This window comes from Siniperca chuatsi, linkage group LG12, assembly GCF_020085105.1.
Source record: "Siniperca chuatsi isolate FFG_IHB_CAS linkage group LG12, ASM2008510v1, whole genome shotgun sequence".
NCBI classification, from domain to species: Eukaryota; Metazoa; Chordata; class Actinopteri; order Centrarchiformes; family Sinipercidae; genus Siniperca; species Siniperca chuatsi.
In genome coordinates, this window is record NC_058053.1 from 14,501,672 (window position 1) to 14,517,055 (window position 15,384).

A 15,384-nucleotide genomic window follows, 5' to 3' on the forward strand; every position below is an offset into this window, starting at 1 on the left:
AAGGTAAAGTACGTAAGTATTATCAGAATAATGTAAGTATCAGAAGTAAAAGTACTCATTGTTTTACTATATCTGATGTTTCTGGAATAATATTACAGCTGCATTCATGTGTATGTTGCATTTTACTGCTGTAGATGTTTAAGGTTGAGCTAATTTGAACTACTTTATATACTGTTGGGTAGTTTAATCTACAGCAATGTATCATATTCTATAAGATCATCATATGTTTGTAGCGTCGCTGCCCTGTGAGAACAACGTATCTCTAAAAAGTCAACTTTTCATGAGCTCAGAAAAACAGCCCTGTTTTCAGCTTTGTGACCCATTTTCCAGCTAATCCAAGGTTGTTTTTTTATTGTTTATTTAGTTTAGAAGTTGGAGAATTTTCTCAACCCATAAAGGAAACACTTCATCCTTCAGGTTCATCAGAAACATTCCAATTCAAAATCACCAAAACATGGTTTTAAGTGCACATGAAGGGTATGAAAAATTGTTATCTGAAAAGTAACTACAGCTGTCAGACAAATATAGTGGAGTAAAAAGTACAATATTTGCTTCTGCGATGTAATGCAGTAATAGTATAAAGTTGCATAAAATAGACATACCAAAGTACAAGTACCTTGAATTTGTACTTAAGGTCGCTCCACCACAGGTATTGCTATCTGTAAAATACAAAGAAAGTCATTAAAATGAGCTCCCCATGTTAATGCATCAGTAATAATAATCCATTATTATAGTAAATAATAATATAACGCTGACAGAGGCGATTCCCTGCATAATGAGTACTTTTATTTTTGATATTTTAAGCACATTTTTGCTGATACTACTTCTACACTTTGAATGCAGGGCTTCTACTTGCAGCGAGGAGCAGGCCTGCTTGTGATATTGCTATTTTTTATAAAAGTACAAACTGTGTATACTCCTTCCACCACTGTTGATGGCCTGATAAACACATCAAACTGGCCTCGGCATTAAACTGGTGTCCTGGAGGATTATGTTACGTCAGAGCAGAATATGTACGAGAGGCGGGTTTTACTTTGAAAGGGGGCTGTCTTAAATCCGAGATAACCATTCAAAACCAACAGAGGGAAAAAAAACTTCCCGTGTCCATCACTTTATGTAGGCATCCGACGGTCCAACTCCAGTTGCCCACCAACGAGCTACAAGCAGAGAAAGCCTCAAGATGGCCCCGATCCCCATCAAGACGGTTTTAATCAGTGAAAGTGTTGACCCCCGCTGCAAGGCGATTCTGGAGGAAAATGGCATCCGAGTCACGGAAAAACAGAATATGAAAAGGGATGAATTAATGGCGGAGATTAAGGTAAGGTTGGCCCGCTGTATTAACTTACATAACTGCTTTCACATGCACCGAGTGTGGTTTGTTTTCTACGCGACATGTTTTCCAATCTTGTTGAAGAGTTTAGTCGCTTTAGCTAGCATCATTTTAAAGGCTCGCGTGCACAGGTCTTGGGGAAAGTATGTTAAAAGGCAAAAACCAAGTAGCACCTGCGCTTTTTTTTCTCCATACAAACTTGTATGTAAGGTGAGTGCAGTTTAATTTTCGGCAGCGTTACCCACGCCTTTCCTCTTTTGACGGCTGAGGTGTGAGAACTGATTGTTCGTACCGCCCTTTGGGAGGCTGATGCAACTCATCCCTCACTTTGCCGGTTCTCATCACTTTCCTTCCAAGTGCCACATACAGCAGCGTGGCAGCTTTTATCAGCTTAATGCAGAGGCTGTTGCATGGGACAGAAACAAATATTTGCCTTTTGTACAGCTTAGCTTTGTCAGATTAGGAACAATGGGGTTGCAATGAGACTGTTTTCATACAGACTGAATGCATTGCAGTGTTTTGCAGCAGATTCAGGGCTGGACTAACCCACTGCTAGGCCCTGGGGCAAAAGTGAGCTGTGGGCCCCCCCTTTTTTAACCCCTTCTCTGGTTACCCCAACCCATTGAGTCTCAGAAACCACACAGTGTTCCTACCTGCAAAGATGCATTTTGTACCATTCATAATACTGGAGTATAGTTACTGTGTTGTCGCTACGATTCACTCGCTTTTTAAAATGAACCTGTTTTAACTCCCACATATGAGGGAAAATCTCCACACTCGCTAACTGATGCACTTACACGTTACCATGGTTACAAAATCACACCAGAGTTATTTTAACCGAACCATACAGGTCAGGTTTAAAAGCACCCGTAGGTTGCAAGAACAGGAGTAGACACACATTCATTTAACTATGTACACTTTCACTGAAACCATTTCAAGTATTAAAACTACATCTTTGACACAATGCTCTAATAGAAGATGGGGCCAGAAAAAAATTACCAAAAACTTTGCATTGATCAAAGTACCACAAAATAACTGACACACAGTGAATCTGTGGGTTTAGGGGCCACTGAAGGTTTGGGGCCTCAGAGCAATTTGCCACTTTGCATGGTTGGTAATATAGCCTTGAGTAGATTCACCGCAGATATAAAACACCATGAGATCAGCCATGTGCTTTTCTCACCATCCTAGGACTACGATGGCCTTGTAGTTAGATCTGCAACGAAGGTAACAGCTGACGTCATCAATGCTGCTAGTAATCTCAAAATCATTGGGAGAGCTGGGACTGGTGTGGACAATGTGGATGTTGATGCCGCCACCAAAAAGGGTATTATTGTAATGAAGTAAGTCTCCAGTCTACGCGCAAATTTGGTTCCAATATATAATGTACTGTCCATTAACTGTAGACTGTTTTCTCCAGCACGCCAAGCGGTAACACGATCAGTGCCGCCGAGCTGACATGTGCCCTGCTGATGAGCCTCTCAAGGCAAGATGAGTCATGTTTTTATGACAACGTGCTCAGTCTTTAATTGCACTGAAGGACTGTAACTGTCGTTCTGTTTACAGAAATGTGCCTCAAGCTGCAATGTCGATGAAACAAGGGAAGTGGGATCGCAAAAAGGTAAGCAGAGATTTTTATTTTGCCCCCTGTGACTGTTTGCAGTTGCCACACAAAGCGATTACTGTTGCATGGTCGGCTCCATTGTTCAGCGAGTCATCACTAATCAGATGTGACATCTGGATCTGTGCAGTTTTGGATTTCGTAGACAGGGTCATTGTTTTGTTTGTTTCTCATTTTACAGTTCATGGGCGCAGAGCTGTATGGCAAGGTACTCGGAATAGTTGGACTTGGAAGAATAGGAAAGGAAGTCGCCTCAAGAATGCAATCATTTGGCATGAAGGTAAGTAAACAGATTATACATGACAAGACTGAGTGCTCACATTTCTCAGTTCATTTCACTTTAATATTTAGATGAAACAAACATGGCAAGATAAGTTGTTGTTTTTTCTCTCTCGCTCTTCTTAGACTATCGGCTATGATCCAATCACTCCTCCTGAGGTGTCATCCAGCTGGGGGGTGGAGCAGATGTCTCTGGAGCAGCTTTGGCCCCAGTGTGACTATATTACTGTCCACACTCCCCTAATGCCCTCTACTGTTGGTGAGTTTCACTGAGGTTCTCCTGACTATATTGCTATCCTAAGTTGTGGAGTTTCTTTTTCAATTGTATCTTTTTTTCCCCCCCCAAAGGTTTGCTTAATGATGAATCATTTGCTAAATGCAAGAAAGGAGTGAAGGTCGTGAACTGTGCACGTGGGGGCATCATCGACGAGGACGCTCTCCTCAGAGCTTTGGAGTCCGGACAGTGTGGAGGAGCAGGGCTTGATGTCTTTGTTGAGGCAAGATTATTGGAGCATGTCCTCTCACAAATAACTCTGTACTACTGTATGTAACTATAGCAGTTTGTATCAAATTGTGTCTTTAATCACTCAAAAAAGAGGTCTTACTTTGTGTTTGTTTGGCCGCAGGAGCCTCCTAATAACCAGTCATTGGTCGACCATCCTAATGTCATCAGCTGTCCTCACCTGGGAGCCAGTACAAAGGAGGCTCAGGCCCGTTGTGGGGAGGACGTCGCTCTGCAGATTGTGGACATGGTGATGGGCAAGAAGCTGATTGGAGCTGTAAGTTCTGCTCCGTGTTCTTATACCTTTTCAAACAAATGACCTCTCAGTCGTTGAGTTTTGTTGTTGCAAAACATGTTAAAGGGGCACTCCAGCGATTTAGTACTGCACTTCCATAAAGTTGGCAAATTATTAAAAATAGTGATCAAAAGCAATGCAGCAGATCCTGAGATATTCTGGCCTCTAGTCCCTAAAATGGGTAAAGCTCCAAAAATAACTGAATCCTACACTGCATCTTTTTATTAGACCCTTCATGCCCGGTAAATGCCAATGTCTTTCAAACTCCAGTTTATAATTCCGGCTTTCTGTCTAAAAGCCACAGAGAACATTATACAACTGTTTTCACTGTCTGAGTAGTCCTAACTATGACAAGGCCATGGTATGTAACCGAAGCTCACGATGCAGTAGTTAATGCATGTGACAATCACTTTTGGAGCCAAAGCTTCATTTAACTTGAACTTTAAAAGCGTCCAATGACAACATGACCAGGTTTGGTGGACTTGATTTTTGTATGTTTTTTGTTTCAGCTTCTAAGATGAGCTCATTTATGTGTCAGCAACATCATCCTCTATCAAACCCAATTTACAGCTCATTCTATCTCAAATAAATCATTACTATCTTACCTATTACTTAGTATTTTGGAATATGCGATATGTGCAGAAGCTTCAGACAACAGTGTGGAGACATCTACCACATTTATACAAGATTAGCCAACAAAATGGGTGCATTAGGTCACTGGAGTCACTAAAATAGTTCAACCTAACAGACTCTCAGACTTTAACACACACATCTGATAAGTCTAAGATGGAGCTGTCTCTCTGGACAAGTCCATTGTCATACTTCCCACAAAGTCCATAGTTTTTCAGACTATGCTTTGGGAAATAATGCACAATTTAGACACCCTAACATTAAAGTGAACTTGAAATACATTTCTGTGTCAAGTCGTATATTCAGGTCAGTCTGTGTTCTGAAATGCATCGTCATCTATTGGACTCAGCATAGTTTACCATGTGTCACAACAATGCCATGTACAGTAATTCCAGAAGCAGGTATGTTTTCATTCAATAACTACAACAGGTATGAAAACATGTATACACGTGGCTGACTGAGTTCAGAGACAGAATTACAGATCTAGATCAGACTCAAAGTCTGAAAGTAGACAAAAGGCATCAACATGAGGAAATATCAAATGGACTGACAGACAGTAACAAAAACTGGTTATATGATCAATTAAGTAAACAAAACAAATTTGACATGAAAATGGATATCTACTGGAAACTGATGATGGTGGATTGAAGAAATTCAGAGGTGAGAAAGGGCTCCATCAAGGCTTTAATATGGGTCTCAAATGCTTATTTGGTATGATGATAACACTGAGAATCGGGGGGACCACTCAGTCTTCTGTTAGCATTTCATTAAAATGAGAAGGACTTGGGGTGCCGGTAGAGCGTGCGCCCCATGTACAAAGCTGAGTCATTACCGCAAATGATAGGGACTTATTGAATATTGAGTCAGCCAGAGGTGGTGAGATGTGGAGCATTTGTTTTCAAAATGTGTGATCACATTCAGTTTACGAAAGCACTCTGATCCCCTTCTCCTTTTTGTAGGTGAACGCACAGGTTTTGGCCAGCACGTTCTCCCAGGAATCTCACCAACTGATCAAACTCGGAGAAGCTGTCGGAGCTGTGCTGCAATCATGCACTGCTTCTAAGAAACCGTTCAGCCACGTCCAAATCACTACTCAAGGTAAAACTACTGGTCTAACCAGTTTGTGTAACCGGAAGAAGGGGGGTCATATTGTAGGGAGATAATATTGTAAAGTGGATTTTTTTCTCCCTCTGGTGGTATGATTGTGAAACTGTATTTGATAAGATACATAAGCTATTTTAGTAAATAATGAAGATGCATTTTATGCTAGAAAAACCATAAACTAATATTCTTAAAAATGTTTCACTTCCTAGAAGTGGCAGTTAACACTATGTACTGTTTTCTTCAAACCAGGGGATTGCATGAAGTCCTCCACTGATTACATGACTTCATCAGTACTGGTTGGACTGCTGAATCATGAATCTGGCTGTTGCCCGAACTTCATCAATGTACTGAGCCTAGCCAAGGAGTCTGGAATCACGGTACGCCATTAACTCATTCTGGCAAATGCCACATGACAATAACGAGCGTGTGTCTTTAGAAAATAATACATGTGGATTACTCTGCAGGTAAACCAGACCCACTGTGCGTCGGACGGGGCTGCCAGCGGTGTGTGTAAGGTGGAGATCGTGGCCAGTGGCTGCAGCTACAAAGCCAGTGGTTCAGTTCAAGGTGGCGTGCCAGTCCTGCTGGAGCTGAGCGACAGTGTGTTCAGACAGCCGGTCTCTCTCGCTGGAAATCTGCTGTTCTTCAAGGCCTCCGCAAATCCTCAGCTCCTATCCTCAGTGGCTGGTAAGAAACTTTAAAATGATGCAATTGCCTGGTAATGTTTAGGGGGAAATCACTCCTATAACACTGAAGTTGTTAGAATAAAGCCATAACTGATAGCTACAACTAGTTTGTCTCTGTATCAACACACTCTAGTTGGATCTTTAAGCAGGGCAAACATGCTGTCAACTGATGGTACAAAGTTTCAGCTATGTAAAACATAAAATACAAAACAAACACATCAGCAGTCTTAGTCAAAATTAGAGTCAAGTCCTCTTTCAAGCCTGAAAATTTTAAAGAAACCAGCAGAAATCCATCATACAGTGTGTCACCAATTTTGGCATCAACAACACACTAAATAGACCTTTTTAGGGTTTAATTAATTTAATTGAATGTAATAATGCACCTTCATAAATGGCATTCTGTATTCAAGCATTTCACTTCAAACTGTGAAGTATGAATAAAGGACACTTTCATGATTGTGTTATGCATACAACTATGCCCAGCTTGCATGGTCATCACAAAATCATATGAGCCAGATACAGAAGGTGACGCGTTCATTTTCAAACAATACTACAAAAATTTCCAAAAATAAAGAAGCATTTTGAATAATTTTGATGAGATTTTCATGTCTACAACAAAATTCAAAAATCTCTGACAATACATCTTAATACTACACATAATACTGGAAAAGTTAGATTTAATACTTAAAGCTGGAGTGTGGAACTTTTGTCTCTCCCTTCTGGCAGTGAGAGTAATTACACCAACACTGTCGATGCCACGTGCTTATTATGTATGCCTACAGGTGAGCTCACCCAGGCTTGTGTTCAGAAATATTTACAAAAATACAGAAAATTTCACAGTTCCAAGACAGTAATCCATTATTTAGGTAGAGTAAATGTAATAGCTATATAGCCTACTCCAAATATTTTACCAACCCTTCCAAGAGCAGTAACATGACTGTCTGCCCTCAGTCCCTTCTCTCAGCGCTCTCCAACAAGGAAAAGCTAAAGCTACACCAATGGTTATCCCTGTTTGTCCTCGCTGTCAATCACTTTCTTTTGACAATAATCCTTACTCTGAATGCTGAGTTTCTTTTTTTCTTTTTTTCTGGAGCATCCGACACTTTTCTTGGACGCTTCTTAGGTTTTACTCCTAGCTGCTGTAGTCTACTCCGTCGCCACGGTTACTCCAGAGCCATGTAGAGAGAGAGTTGTGTCATCTCCATTCAGTTTCAATTCAAGTGGCTTTATTGGCATGACTGCATACAAGACAACGTTGCCAAAGCACATTAACACAAACTGTACAATCATAATAAACAAAATAAACAATGCTCAATAATAAACATTCTCTTCAATGGACCTGGAAATACAGAGAGATTTACCTGGCGGTGATAGGCTTAATGAGCATTGTGTGAACTCGTTCAGCAAGGGCTTGAATGTAACGGACGTTCATTTATATGTCAAAGTCCCGCACTCTAGCTTTAAATAACCCGTCTTCCCTTCTTTTCCAGGCTTCTGAGACAATGTTAGCAAACTTAAACACATCAGAATTCAACCATTCCTATTTCTGATCTTCTGTACACCAGAATATTTGTTGAGCCATTTCATGGAAAATTGATACTCTTAAATCATCACAGTGTATGTAGTGTGTATATGCACAGTATGTACTGTACACAAGGAAATGGGATTCACACAACTAAATCATTTTGTTTTCCGCCTGTTTATTTCTGAATCTGCTTACCTCGGTGGCCAGAGGAAGAATACCTGTTCTCAACTGTGCAACTAAAGTCTTTGGCTTCTAGATAAGTGAGATGTAATATGCAATTTAAACCCACACTTGTGGTTTTAATATGCATGTATGTTCTTTTTTAATTTTTTGGTTTTGACAAGATATTTTTCAAACAAATTTTCTTCAAACTTGAATTTAAAGTCTACTCTCTTTTAATGGAGTAAATATTACAACGCACATTATTCCTGTAGATATACAGCCTATCAGCCTCCTCAAAGACCGAATGTAGTGTCAGTGAAGCAGTGGAACGGGCAGATACAGTATTGTATGTGATGTTGGGCAAAATGTAACTTTGAAGCATCTGAAGGGGAGATTTAGGTGATCATAAGGGTTTAAGTGGTTAATGGTGTGAGTAATTTCAAAATAAAGCAAGGAAAAAACTGTGAACCAGATTTTATTTTTCCACTGTTGATTTTTGACTTGTATGAAAGATGGTATTAATTTATGACTTCTAAGGACTAAATTGAAGTGTTTGCTTTAAAATCACACCTATTTTCTCTTTGATTGTTCTTTGTTTAGGACGTCTGGCCACAGAGGGAGTGGAGATTGAGTCCTTCAGTGCTCCTGCAGACCGCACTGGGGATCTGTGGTATTGTGTGGGGGTGTCCTCTCTCCTGCGAGACCTCAGTGCCTTGAATCCTTTGGTTAAGGAGGCAGCACAGCTCAGCATTTAAATGACAGCAGCAACGCCATCTGAAAATCTTAACATTCTCAAGAGTGTCTACCATCTTAACGTTTACAACTAACAACTTGTTTAGAAGTTGAACACTTGCAGTTTAAATCTTGCATTTTGATAACATTCCTGTGTTTAGATGCTTTACATGCACTTTGTTGAAGTAAAACTAAATTAAACGTTTCAGTGTCGTGTGCTGTTCAGTTTTTTTTTTGGTTTTTTTTTTACCTTTTTAGAGCAGAGCTGTAAAATAAAGTACACTTGTAAAACAGTGTAAGAACAAGTTTAAAGTACTGGCAGTTGAGTGTTTTTATTCAATGAGCTTACACTTTCACATGTGTACTACACCATTCTCTTATTAAGCAAGTAGTATTGGATCACATTACATTTTACAGGTGTACATAATATCTCAGTTTAATTGCCAACTGGTTATTGTGCAGATATTTCATGTGAAACAAGTTCATAAAATATGATGCATGTCTGGAAAAACTATGCAACAGTAGTAGTAGAATGTAATTAAGGACATTTACTCAAGTATTGTACTTAAGTACAATTTTGAGGTACTTAATACTTCTTTATGTCACTTTCTACTTATACTGCACTACATTTTGGAAGCCAATATTATACTTTTCACTCCACTACATTTATTTGACAACTTTACTTTGCAGATTCAGAATATTAATACAAAATAGAAATCAACTAATAAATTATGATGTATTGTGATGGATTAAGTCACCCAACAGTATATAATACGTTTATATTAATATTATATATAAGTTTAAATTAATCCCACTTACACCAGCAACATTAGTGATGCTTGAATATAAATGCATCAATATTTATAGGCTAATCCAGTAATATAATATTCTGAAATGGGCCATTCAGCATAATGAGTATTTACTTGTAACAGTATTTCTACACTGTGGTATTGCCACTTAGGTATTTCTTCTTAACCCTACAGTATGTAAGACCTAATGCAACATAGACCACAAACATGAACAATTTGTAAAACACTGTATACAAATGTGCACCTCTGAAATGGGCCATTCTTCAATACGACTGTTCTTGACATTAAAAATTAATTTGACTAATACTTAAGTCCTATTTTAACTGCGTGACTTGAAATAATTACCTTTTAGTAAAGCCTTTGAAAAACGTTTTCCACCACTGTTTTATGCATTAGGTGAAGTATTTCAAGACTGTTTATACCCCCGTGCGTTTGAATTTCATGTAAATGTTCTGTAAAACGAGCGCAAACCAGCTCATGTACTCATATCTGGGAGATCTTGTGCAGGAATCAATATTGTGCACTGTGCCGTTAATCCTTGTTAGGATTAGGTAAAGCCTTGGTCACACTGGAACTGGGTTCAAAATGTCATGGCAACGACAAGAATGAGGGAGGGGGGCATGAATGGTGAATAGTGCAATGGCTTCTTCTTGTGCTGCACTGAAGGCGATGCTCATTTGTATAAGATTTGTATTCTGCCAGTGACGCTTCTCCTGCCTGTTGGGTACACTCATGCGCCGTCCATGAGCGCATCACGAGACTGTGGATGGAGGGGCTATATTTAGGCTCCGAGAGAAAATAGCGGTGTTGGGTGATTCCTCTGAGTGATTGCTTAGATTTGTCAAGGACCTGCTGTTGGAGACTTGCTGCAGGAGAGGAGGAGGAGGGGGTTGGGGGATGGCCGCTGCACACAAATATACCAAAATAGGATAGAGCTGCCTGCGACCGTCCTGCGGGAGCTAAATTGAGGTTCCTGTGTTTTGGAGAGGGGCGTTCAAAGACAGGACACTGCCGAGTGTCAGTGAACAGCACGGGTTACTCATAGAAAGATGATGAGAGGTAAGCCTATAGTTTCTCTGGCTGAGTGTGGCCTTCTGTTAATGAGTAATAGGGTGAATAAAGGGGCATCTGCATAAGACTGCAGTTAATTATTAATGGGAATATGCCACCACGATTTTGCTTTGCTTTTCTATACAGCAGGCTGTGGAACTGGACACATAATCGTGTGTTTTCTCCAGATATGATGTCACATCTGCAAGCTGAAATCTACACACACGACTTCTGTGATGGTGACCACCCAGCAGAGCTCCTGGATGCTCTCAGGCATTTCTACATCAGCGGCCTGTTTACCGACGTGACTCTACAATGTGGCGAGTCCGGACAGGTGTTTCACTGCCACAAGGCGCTGCTGTCAGCCCGCAGCTCCTATTTCAAAGTCATGTTCACAGCTGACATGAGGGAGAGGTCGAACAGCGTCATCAAACTGACCGGGGTAGACTGCGGGGTTCTGGGTGCTCTGGTGAACTACGTGTACACAGCTCAGGTATGCATCACCGAGAGCAACGTGCAGAGCCTCCTGGAGGCTGCGGACCTCCTGCAGTTCATTTCCGTGAAACAAGCGTGTGAGGAGTTTCTCATTCGCCTCCTGGATGTGGACAACTGCCTGGGGATGCACGCCTTTGCTGAGCTGCACCTGTGTCCCGGCTTGGAGAGGGAGGCCCGTAGGGTGATGCTGAGCCGGTTCACGGAGCTCATTCTGCAGGAGGAGTTCCTAGAACTTGATCATGAGAAGATGAGCTCGGTTTTGGCTGCCCAGAAGCTCACTGTGCAGAGGGATGAGGTGTTGATAGATGCTGTAGCCAGATGGGTAACCCATGACTTGGATAATCGCGTTAAGTATGCTGCAGACTTGCTGCACTCCATCCATCTGGACATGGATGAGGTTTCCTTCAAGGCTACTTTAGATGTGCACAGACAATGCTTGCTGAACAGTGAAGGGAAATTTAAATCTATGATCGTTCAGGCTTTAAGGTCCAATGGCAAAGAGATGTCTGTAAGCAGAAAAATGTCTTCCAGCATGTATGTCATCGGTGGATACTACTGGCATCCTCTTTGTGAAGTTCACATATGGGATCCTATCAGCAACACCTGGGTGCAAGGGAAAGACATGCCTGACCATGCAAGAGAGAGCTACAGTGTCAGTTTACTTGGGGCAAATATCTATGTGACCGGTGGTTACAGGACAAACACTGTTGAGGCTCTCGACACAGTTTCAGTATATAACTGTGACTATGATGAATGGACCGAGGGCTGCCCCATGATCACAGCTAGATACTACCATTGCTCTGTGGCTTTGCACGGCTGTATTTATGCCATCGGAGGCTACAGCGGAGGAGCTCCAGAGCAAGAGACAGAATTTTATGATCCCTTGAAAAAGAAATGGTTCCCTGTGGCCAAAATGATCCAAGGTATGCAAAATATAAATATAATATTAAAAAAGTGATGTGTCCTATATGCATCGATGAACAGAAGAACAAAGACTAGATTAATGATGAGAAACGAATCTCACTACAGGGTCAATTTAGTAGCTGTTCTGGAGCTTTCGACAGTGACGGAAGAAGTACTCAGATCCTTTCCTTCAGTAAAAGTAACAATACCATAGTGTAAAAATACTCTGTTACAAGTTAAAGTCCTGCATTCGAAATTCTACTTGAGTAAAAGTACATAACTATTACCTGCAAAATGTACTAAAAGTATCAAAAGTAAAAATATTCACAATGCAAAGTGGCCCCTTTCAGACTGTGAATTAGGGAGGCTTCAAGGTCCCAAAGGATAATATATATTTTTTATCTCATGCACAAGATAATTATTTGTACACACAAGTTATTATCGTGTGCAACAAGATAAAAACAAAATTCGGGACTTCTGGGGCTCTCCTGTTAGTTTTGTGGGGCTTTAATCTATAACAGTGCATCATATTTAATACGTCAATCATATGTTTTTAAAATCTAAGTAACTAGTAACCTTAGCAGTTAAATAAATGTAGTGAAGTAAAAAATACAATATTTCCCTCTGAAATGTAGTGGAGTATAAGTATAAAGTAGCATAAATTGGATAAACTTAAGTAAAGTACAAAGACCTCAAAATTGTACTTAAGTACAGTGCTTGAATAAATATACTTAGTTACTTTCCACCACTGGCTTTCGATCAAATCACATGTTCTTCATCAGCAAATGGAGTTTCCCTGGTTGTCATGGCATTGTAGATGTTCAACTTCCCATTTTTTCTGAGCACTTTAAGGACTTCAGAGTTTCAGAGTTCAGTCTATACCTTCCATCTGCTGATGAAGATCATGTTATTTGACTGAAAGCTCCTGAACAGCTTCTAAATGAAACTTGTTTTCTCAACTGCTGTTTCCAAGGTCAAGAATACACTTTGAATCTCAGTAAATTAATGCTTTTCTGAAAATATAATTTTGTTTGTATCAGCTGTTGATTAGTGATTCAGTTGAAGTCAAAGTGTATTCATGTACCTGGATGTGTTCATGCAGTTTATTGGAAACACCACACAAAAAAGAGAGTTTTATGGTTCATTCTTGACCTTGGGAATAGCAGTTTGACAAAAAAAATTGCTCAGTTGTCATGGATATGGTTCCGCTGTCATAACGGAATCGTCTCCTGAACCTAGATATAGCTGAAAGCCCTGGAAGAAACGAATCAAAAGTTAAAAATAATGCCTGTTCTCACATTTTTTACAACTTAAAGCTGCACCAGTCCGTATTTTCATATAAATACTCGATCACATGACTACTTGTATGTGAAAGCGGTTGCTCGTAGTGACCAACCCACAGAGAATTATCACCACATTCTGCTGTTTACCTCAGATCTACAGAGCATTTTAGCATCTTTCTGCTCATTGTTTTGGTTTGATGGCGCACAACTTTATTGTTTTAGTTTACTCTCACTGCTATCAAATAGCAACCCCATTGATGAAATGAATGATAACGTTGCTCTGGATCAGCTGGATGTGTAAATAAGCAACTGTTTGCTAACAAGTTTGCCATATCAACTTCAAAGGTGATGATATGTCAGTGTTGTGTTTACAGCTTGTTGTGCTGCCCCCAAATGGTAAAAAAAATCTATTAATGCAGGTTTAGAGATGTGAGTGATCAAATGATACCTATAACCTCTGTTTTCTTTGAAGGTGTAGGAAACGCCACTGCCTGTGTAATTGGAGATAAAATCTATGTGACAGGAGGTCACTACGGGTACAGAGGAAACTGCACCTATGAAAAAATCCAAGTCTACAGGCCAGATGTCAATGAGTGGAGTATCATTACAATAACTCCCCATCCAGGTATGAGAAAAAGATGAAGGGACGGGAATAAAAAAATATGCTGAATACTGTATTTTGATTTCAAATCCTCTGTTTTCAGAGTTCGGGCTGTGTTCTGTGTCTCTCCACAACAAGCTGTATTTGGTGGGTGGACAGACAACTATCGCAGACTGCTACGACATAGAGAAAGACGAATGGAGACCAATATCAGTGATGAAGGAGAGGAGGATGGAGTGTGGGGCAGCGGTAATAAATGGTTGTATTTATGTAACAGGGGGTTACTCCTACTCAAAAGGGACTTATCTGCAGAGCATTGAGAAATACGACCCTCAGCTGAACTCTTGGGAGATTGTGGGGACTCTTCCCAGCCCTGTCAGATCACATGGATGCGTTTGTGTTTTCAGTGTTTAGTATCAAACCCTTATCACAGATGTTGTCATTTGGTGCCAAATGAATCAAATGGTGAACTGTATTCTGTCAAAGTGTTCAAATGTCAGGTACACTATCACACAAGATGTCCAGTTAGCTCATGTTTTGCACTGGATAACTGCCTGTGGAGAGCCACACATTTGCCAAACTGTGAATTTAATGAAGAACAAGCATTTCACTTAAAACTCAGGAGCTTCACAATTACTGTAGCATTTTAGTTTACTTTTGGGTATTTGTGTTTTAACAGATTGAAAGGAACGGCTGAAAATTGCCAGAAGATGATCATATTTGAGTATTATTCAGATGCACTTTACATATACACAGAATCCACCAAAGACTACTGATGCACTAGGGCACTCCAAATAATCTTTTCCTTTTTTTAATAGAACTGTACCACCTTACTTGATTAAATAAATCACTACCCTTATGATGTGATTTCTGTCTGAATTAATCAGTGAGTTCCATATAACATTGGACTATATAGGTTTAATCACATCTTTTGTAAACAGTCACATTGAGATGTATGTTTGGCTCCATCCTATAACTTTTGGATGTTATATATTTAGGGTATAGACTGTCAGCTTTTAAGTAAAGAGTTTTGGATTTAGAGTTTTACTGATATTGTTTGTAGTGTAAAGGCAAGGAAAAGGTATTTGTATAGCAACTTTCAACAACAAAGCAATTAAAAGTGCTTTACATTAGACTTAAAAAATCATTAAGACAAGATATAAAAGAAACAAGGCAATATCAAAAGACGTACAAGTATGATTATAAAAGAATTAACTAAAAACGGAATATGTAAAATACGCTAAAAAAAACAAAACTTTATAAACAGATTAAAAAGTGTAAAAATATGTTACAAATCTAATATTAAATTTTTTTTATTTGGGATCATAAGAGAAAACAGGTGCGCTTGTTCTGCACTGAATTTAAGTTAGGTGTTGT

General features: G+C 39.8%; 2 protein-coding genes across 2 annotated transcripts; both read left to right on the forward strand.

The window, feature by feature from the left end:
• Positions 1 to 1,081: 1,081 nt before the first annotated feature.
• phgdh (phosphoglycerate dehydrogenase) lies at positions 1,082 to 9,074 on the forward strand. Its single transcript, XM_044217699.1, has 12 exons — positions 1,082 to 1,318; positions 2,522 to 2,673; positions 2,751 to 2,816; positions 2,897 to 2,951; positions 3,133 to 3,231; positions 3,357 to 3,489; positions 3,579 to 3,727; positions 3,857 to 4,009; positions 5,617 to 5,755; positions 6,011 to 6,138; positions 6,226 to 6,448; positions 8,735 to 9,074. Exons 1-12 carry the CDS (start codon positions 1,181 to 1,183, stop codon positions 8,887 to 8,889), a joined length of 1,590 nt encoding a protein of 529 aa, XP_044073634.1. The 5' UTR covers positions 1,082 to 1,180; the 3' UTR covers positions 8,890 to 9,074.
• A 1,199-nt stretch (positions 9,075 to 10,273) lies between these two features.
• klhl23 (kelch-like family member 23) lies at positions 10,274 to 14,866 on the forward strand. The gene is made up of 4 exons (XM_044215560.1): positions 10,274 to 10,734; positions 10,914 to 12,143; positions 13,879 to 14,031; positions 14,111 to 14,866. Exons 1-4 carry the CDS (start codon positions 10,725 to 10,727, stop codon positions 14,419 to 14,421), a joined length of 1,704 nt encoding a protein of 567 aa, XP_044071495.1. The 5' UTR covers positions 10,274 to 10,724; the 3' UTR covers positions 14,422 to 14,866.
• The last annotated feature ends 518 nt before the right edge of the window (positions 14,867 to 15,384 follow it).

Coding starts and splice junctions, on each gene's coding strand:
- phgdh (XM_044217699.1), top strand. CDS start 1,181: ATGGCCCCGATCCCCATCAAGACGGTTTTAATCAGTGAAAGTGTTGAC. Junction 1,319..2,521: donor AATTAATGGCGGAGATTAAG/GTAAGGTTGGCC, acceptor TCACCATCCTAG/GACTACGATGGCCTTGTAGT. Junction 5,756..6,010: donor CGTCCAAATCACTACTCAAG/GTAAAACTACTG, acceptor TCTTCAAACCAG/GGGATTGCATGAAGTCCTCC.
- klhl23 (XM_044215560.1), top strand. Junction 12,144..13,878: donor TGTGGCCAAAATGATCCAAG/GTATGCAAAATA, acceptor TTTTCTTTGAAG/GTGTAGGAAACGCCACTGCC. Junction 14,032..14,110: donor TACAATAACTCCCCATCCAG/GTATGAGAAAAA, acceptor CTCTGTTTTCAG/AGTTCGGGCTGTGTTCTGTG.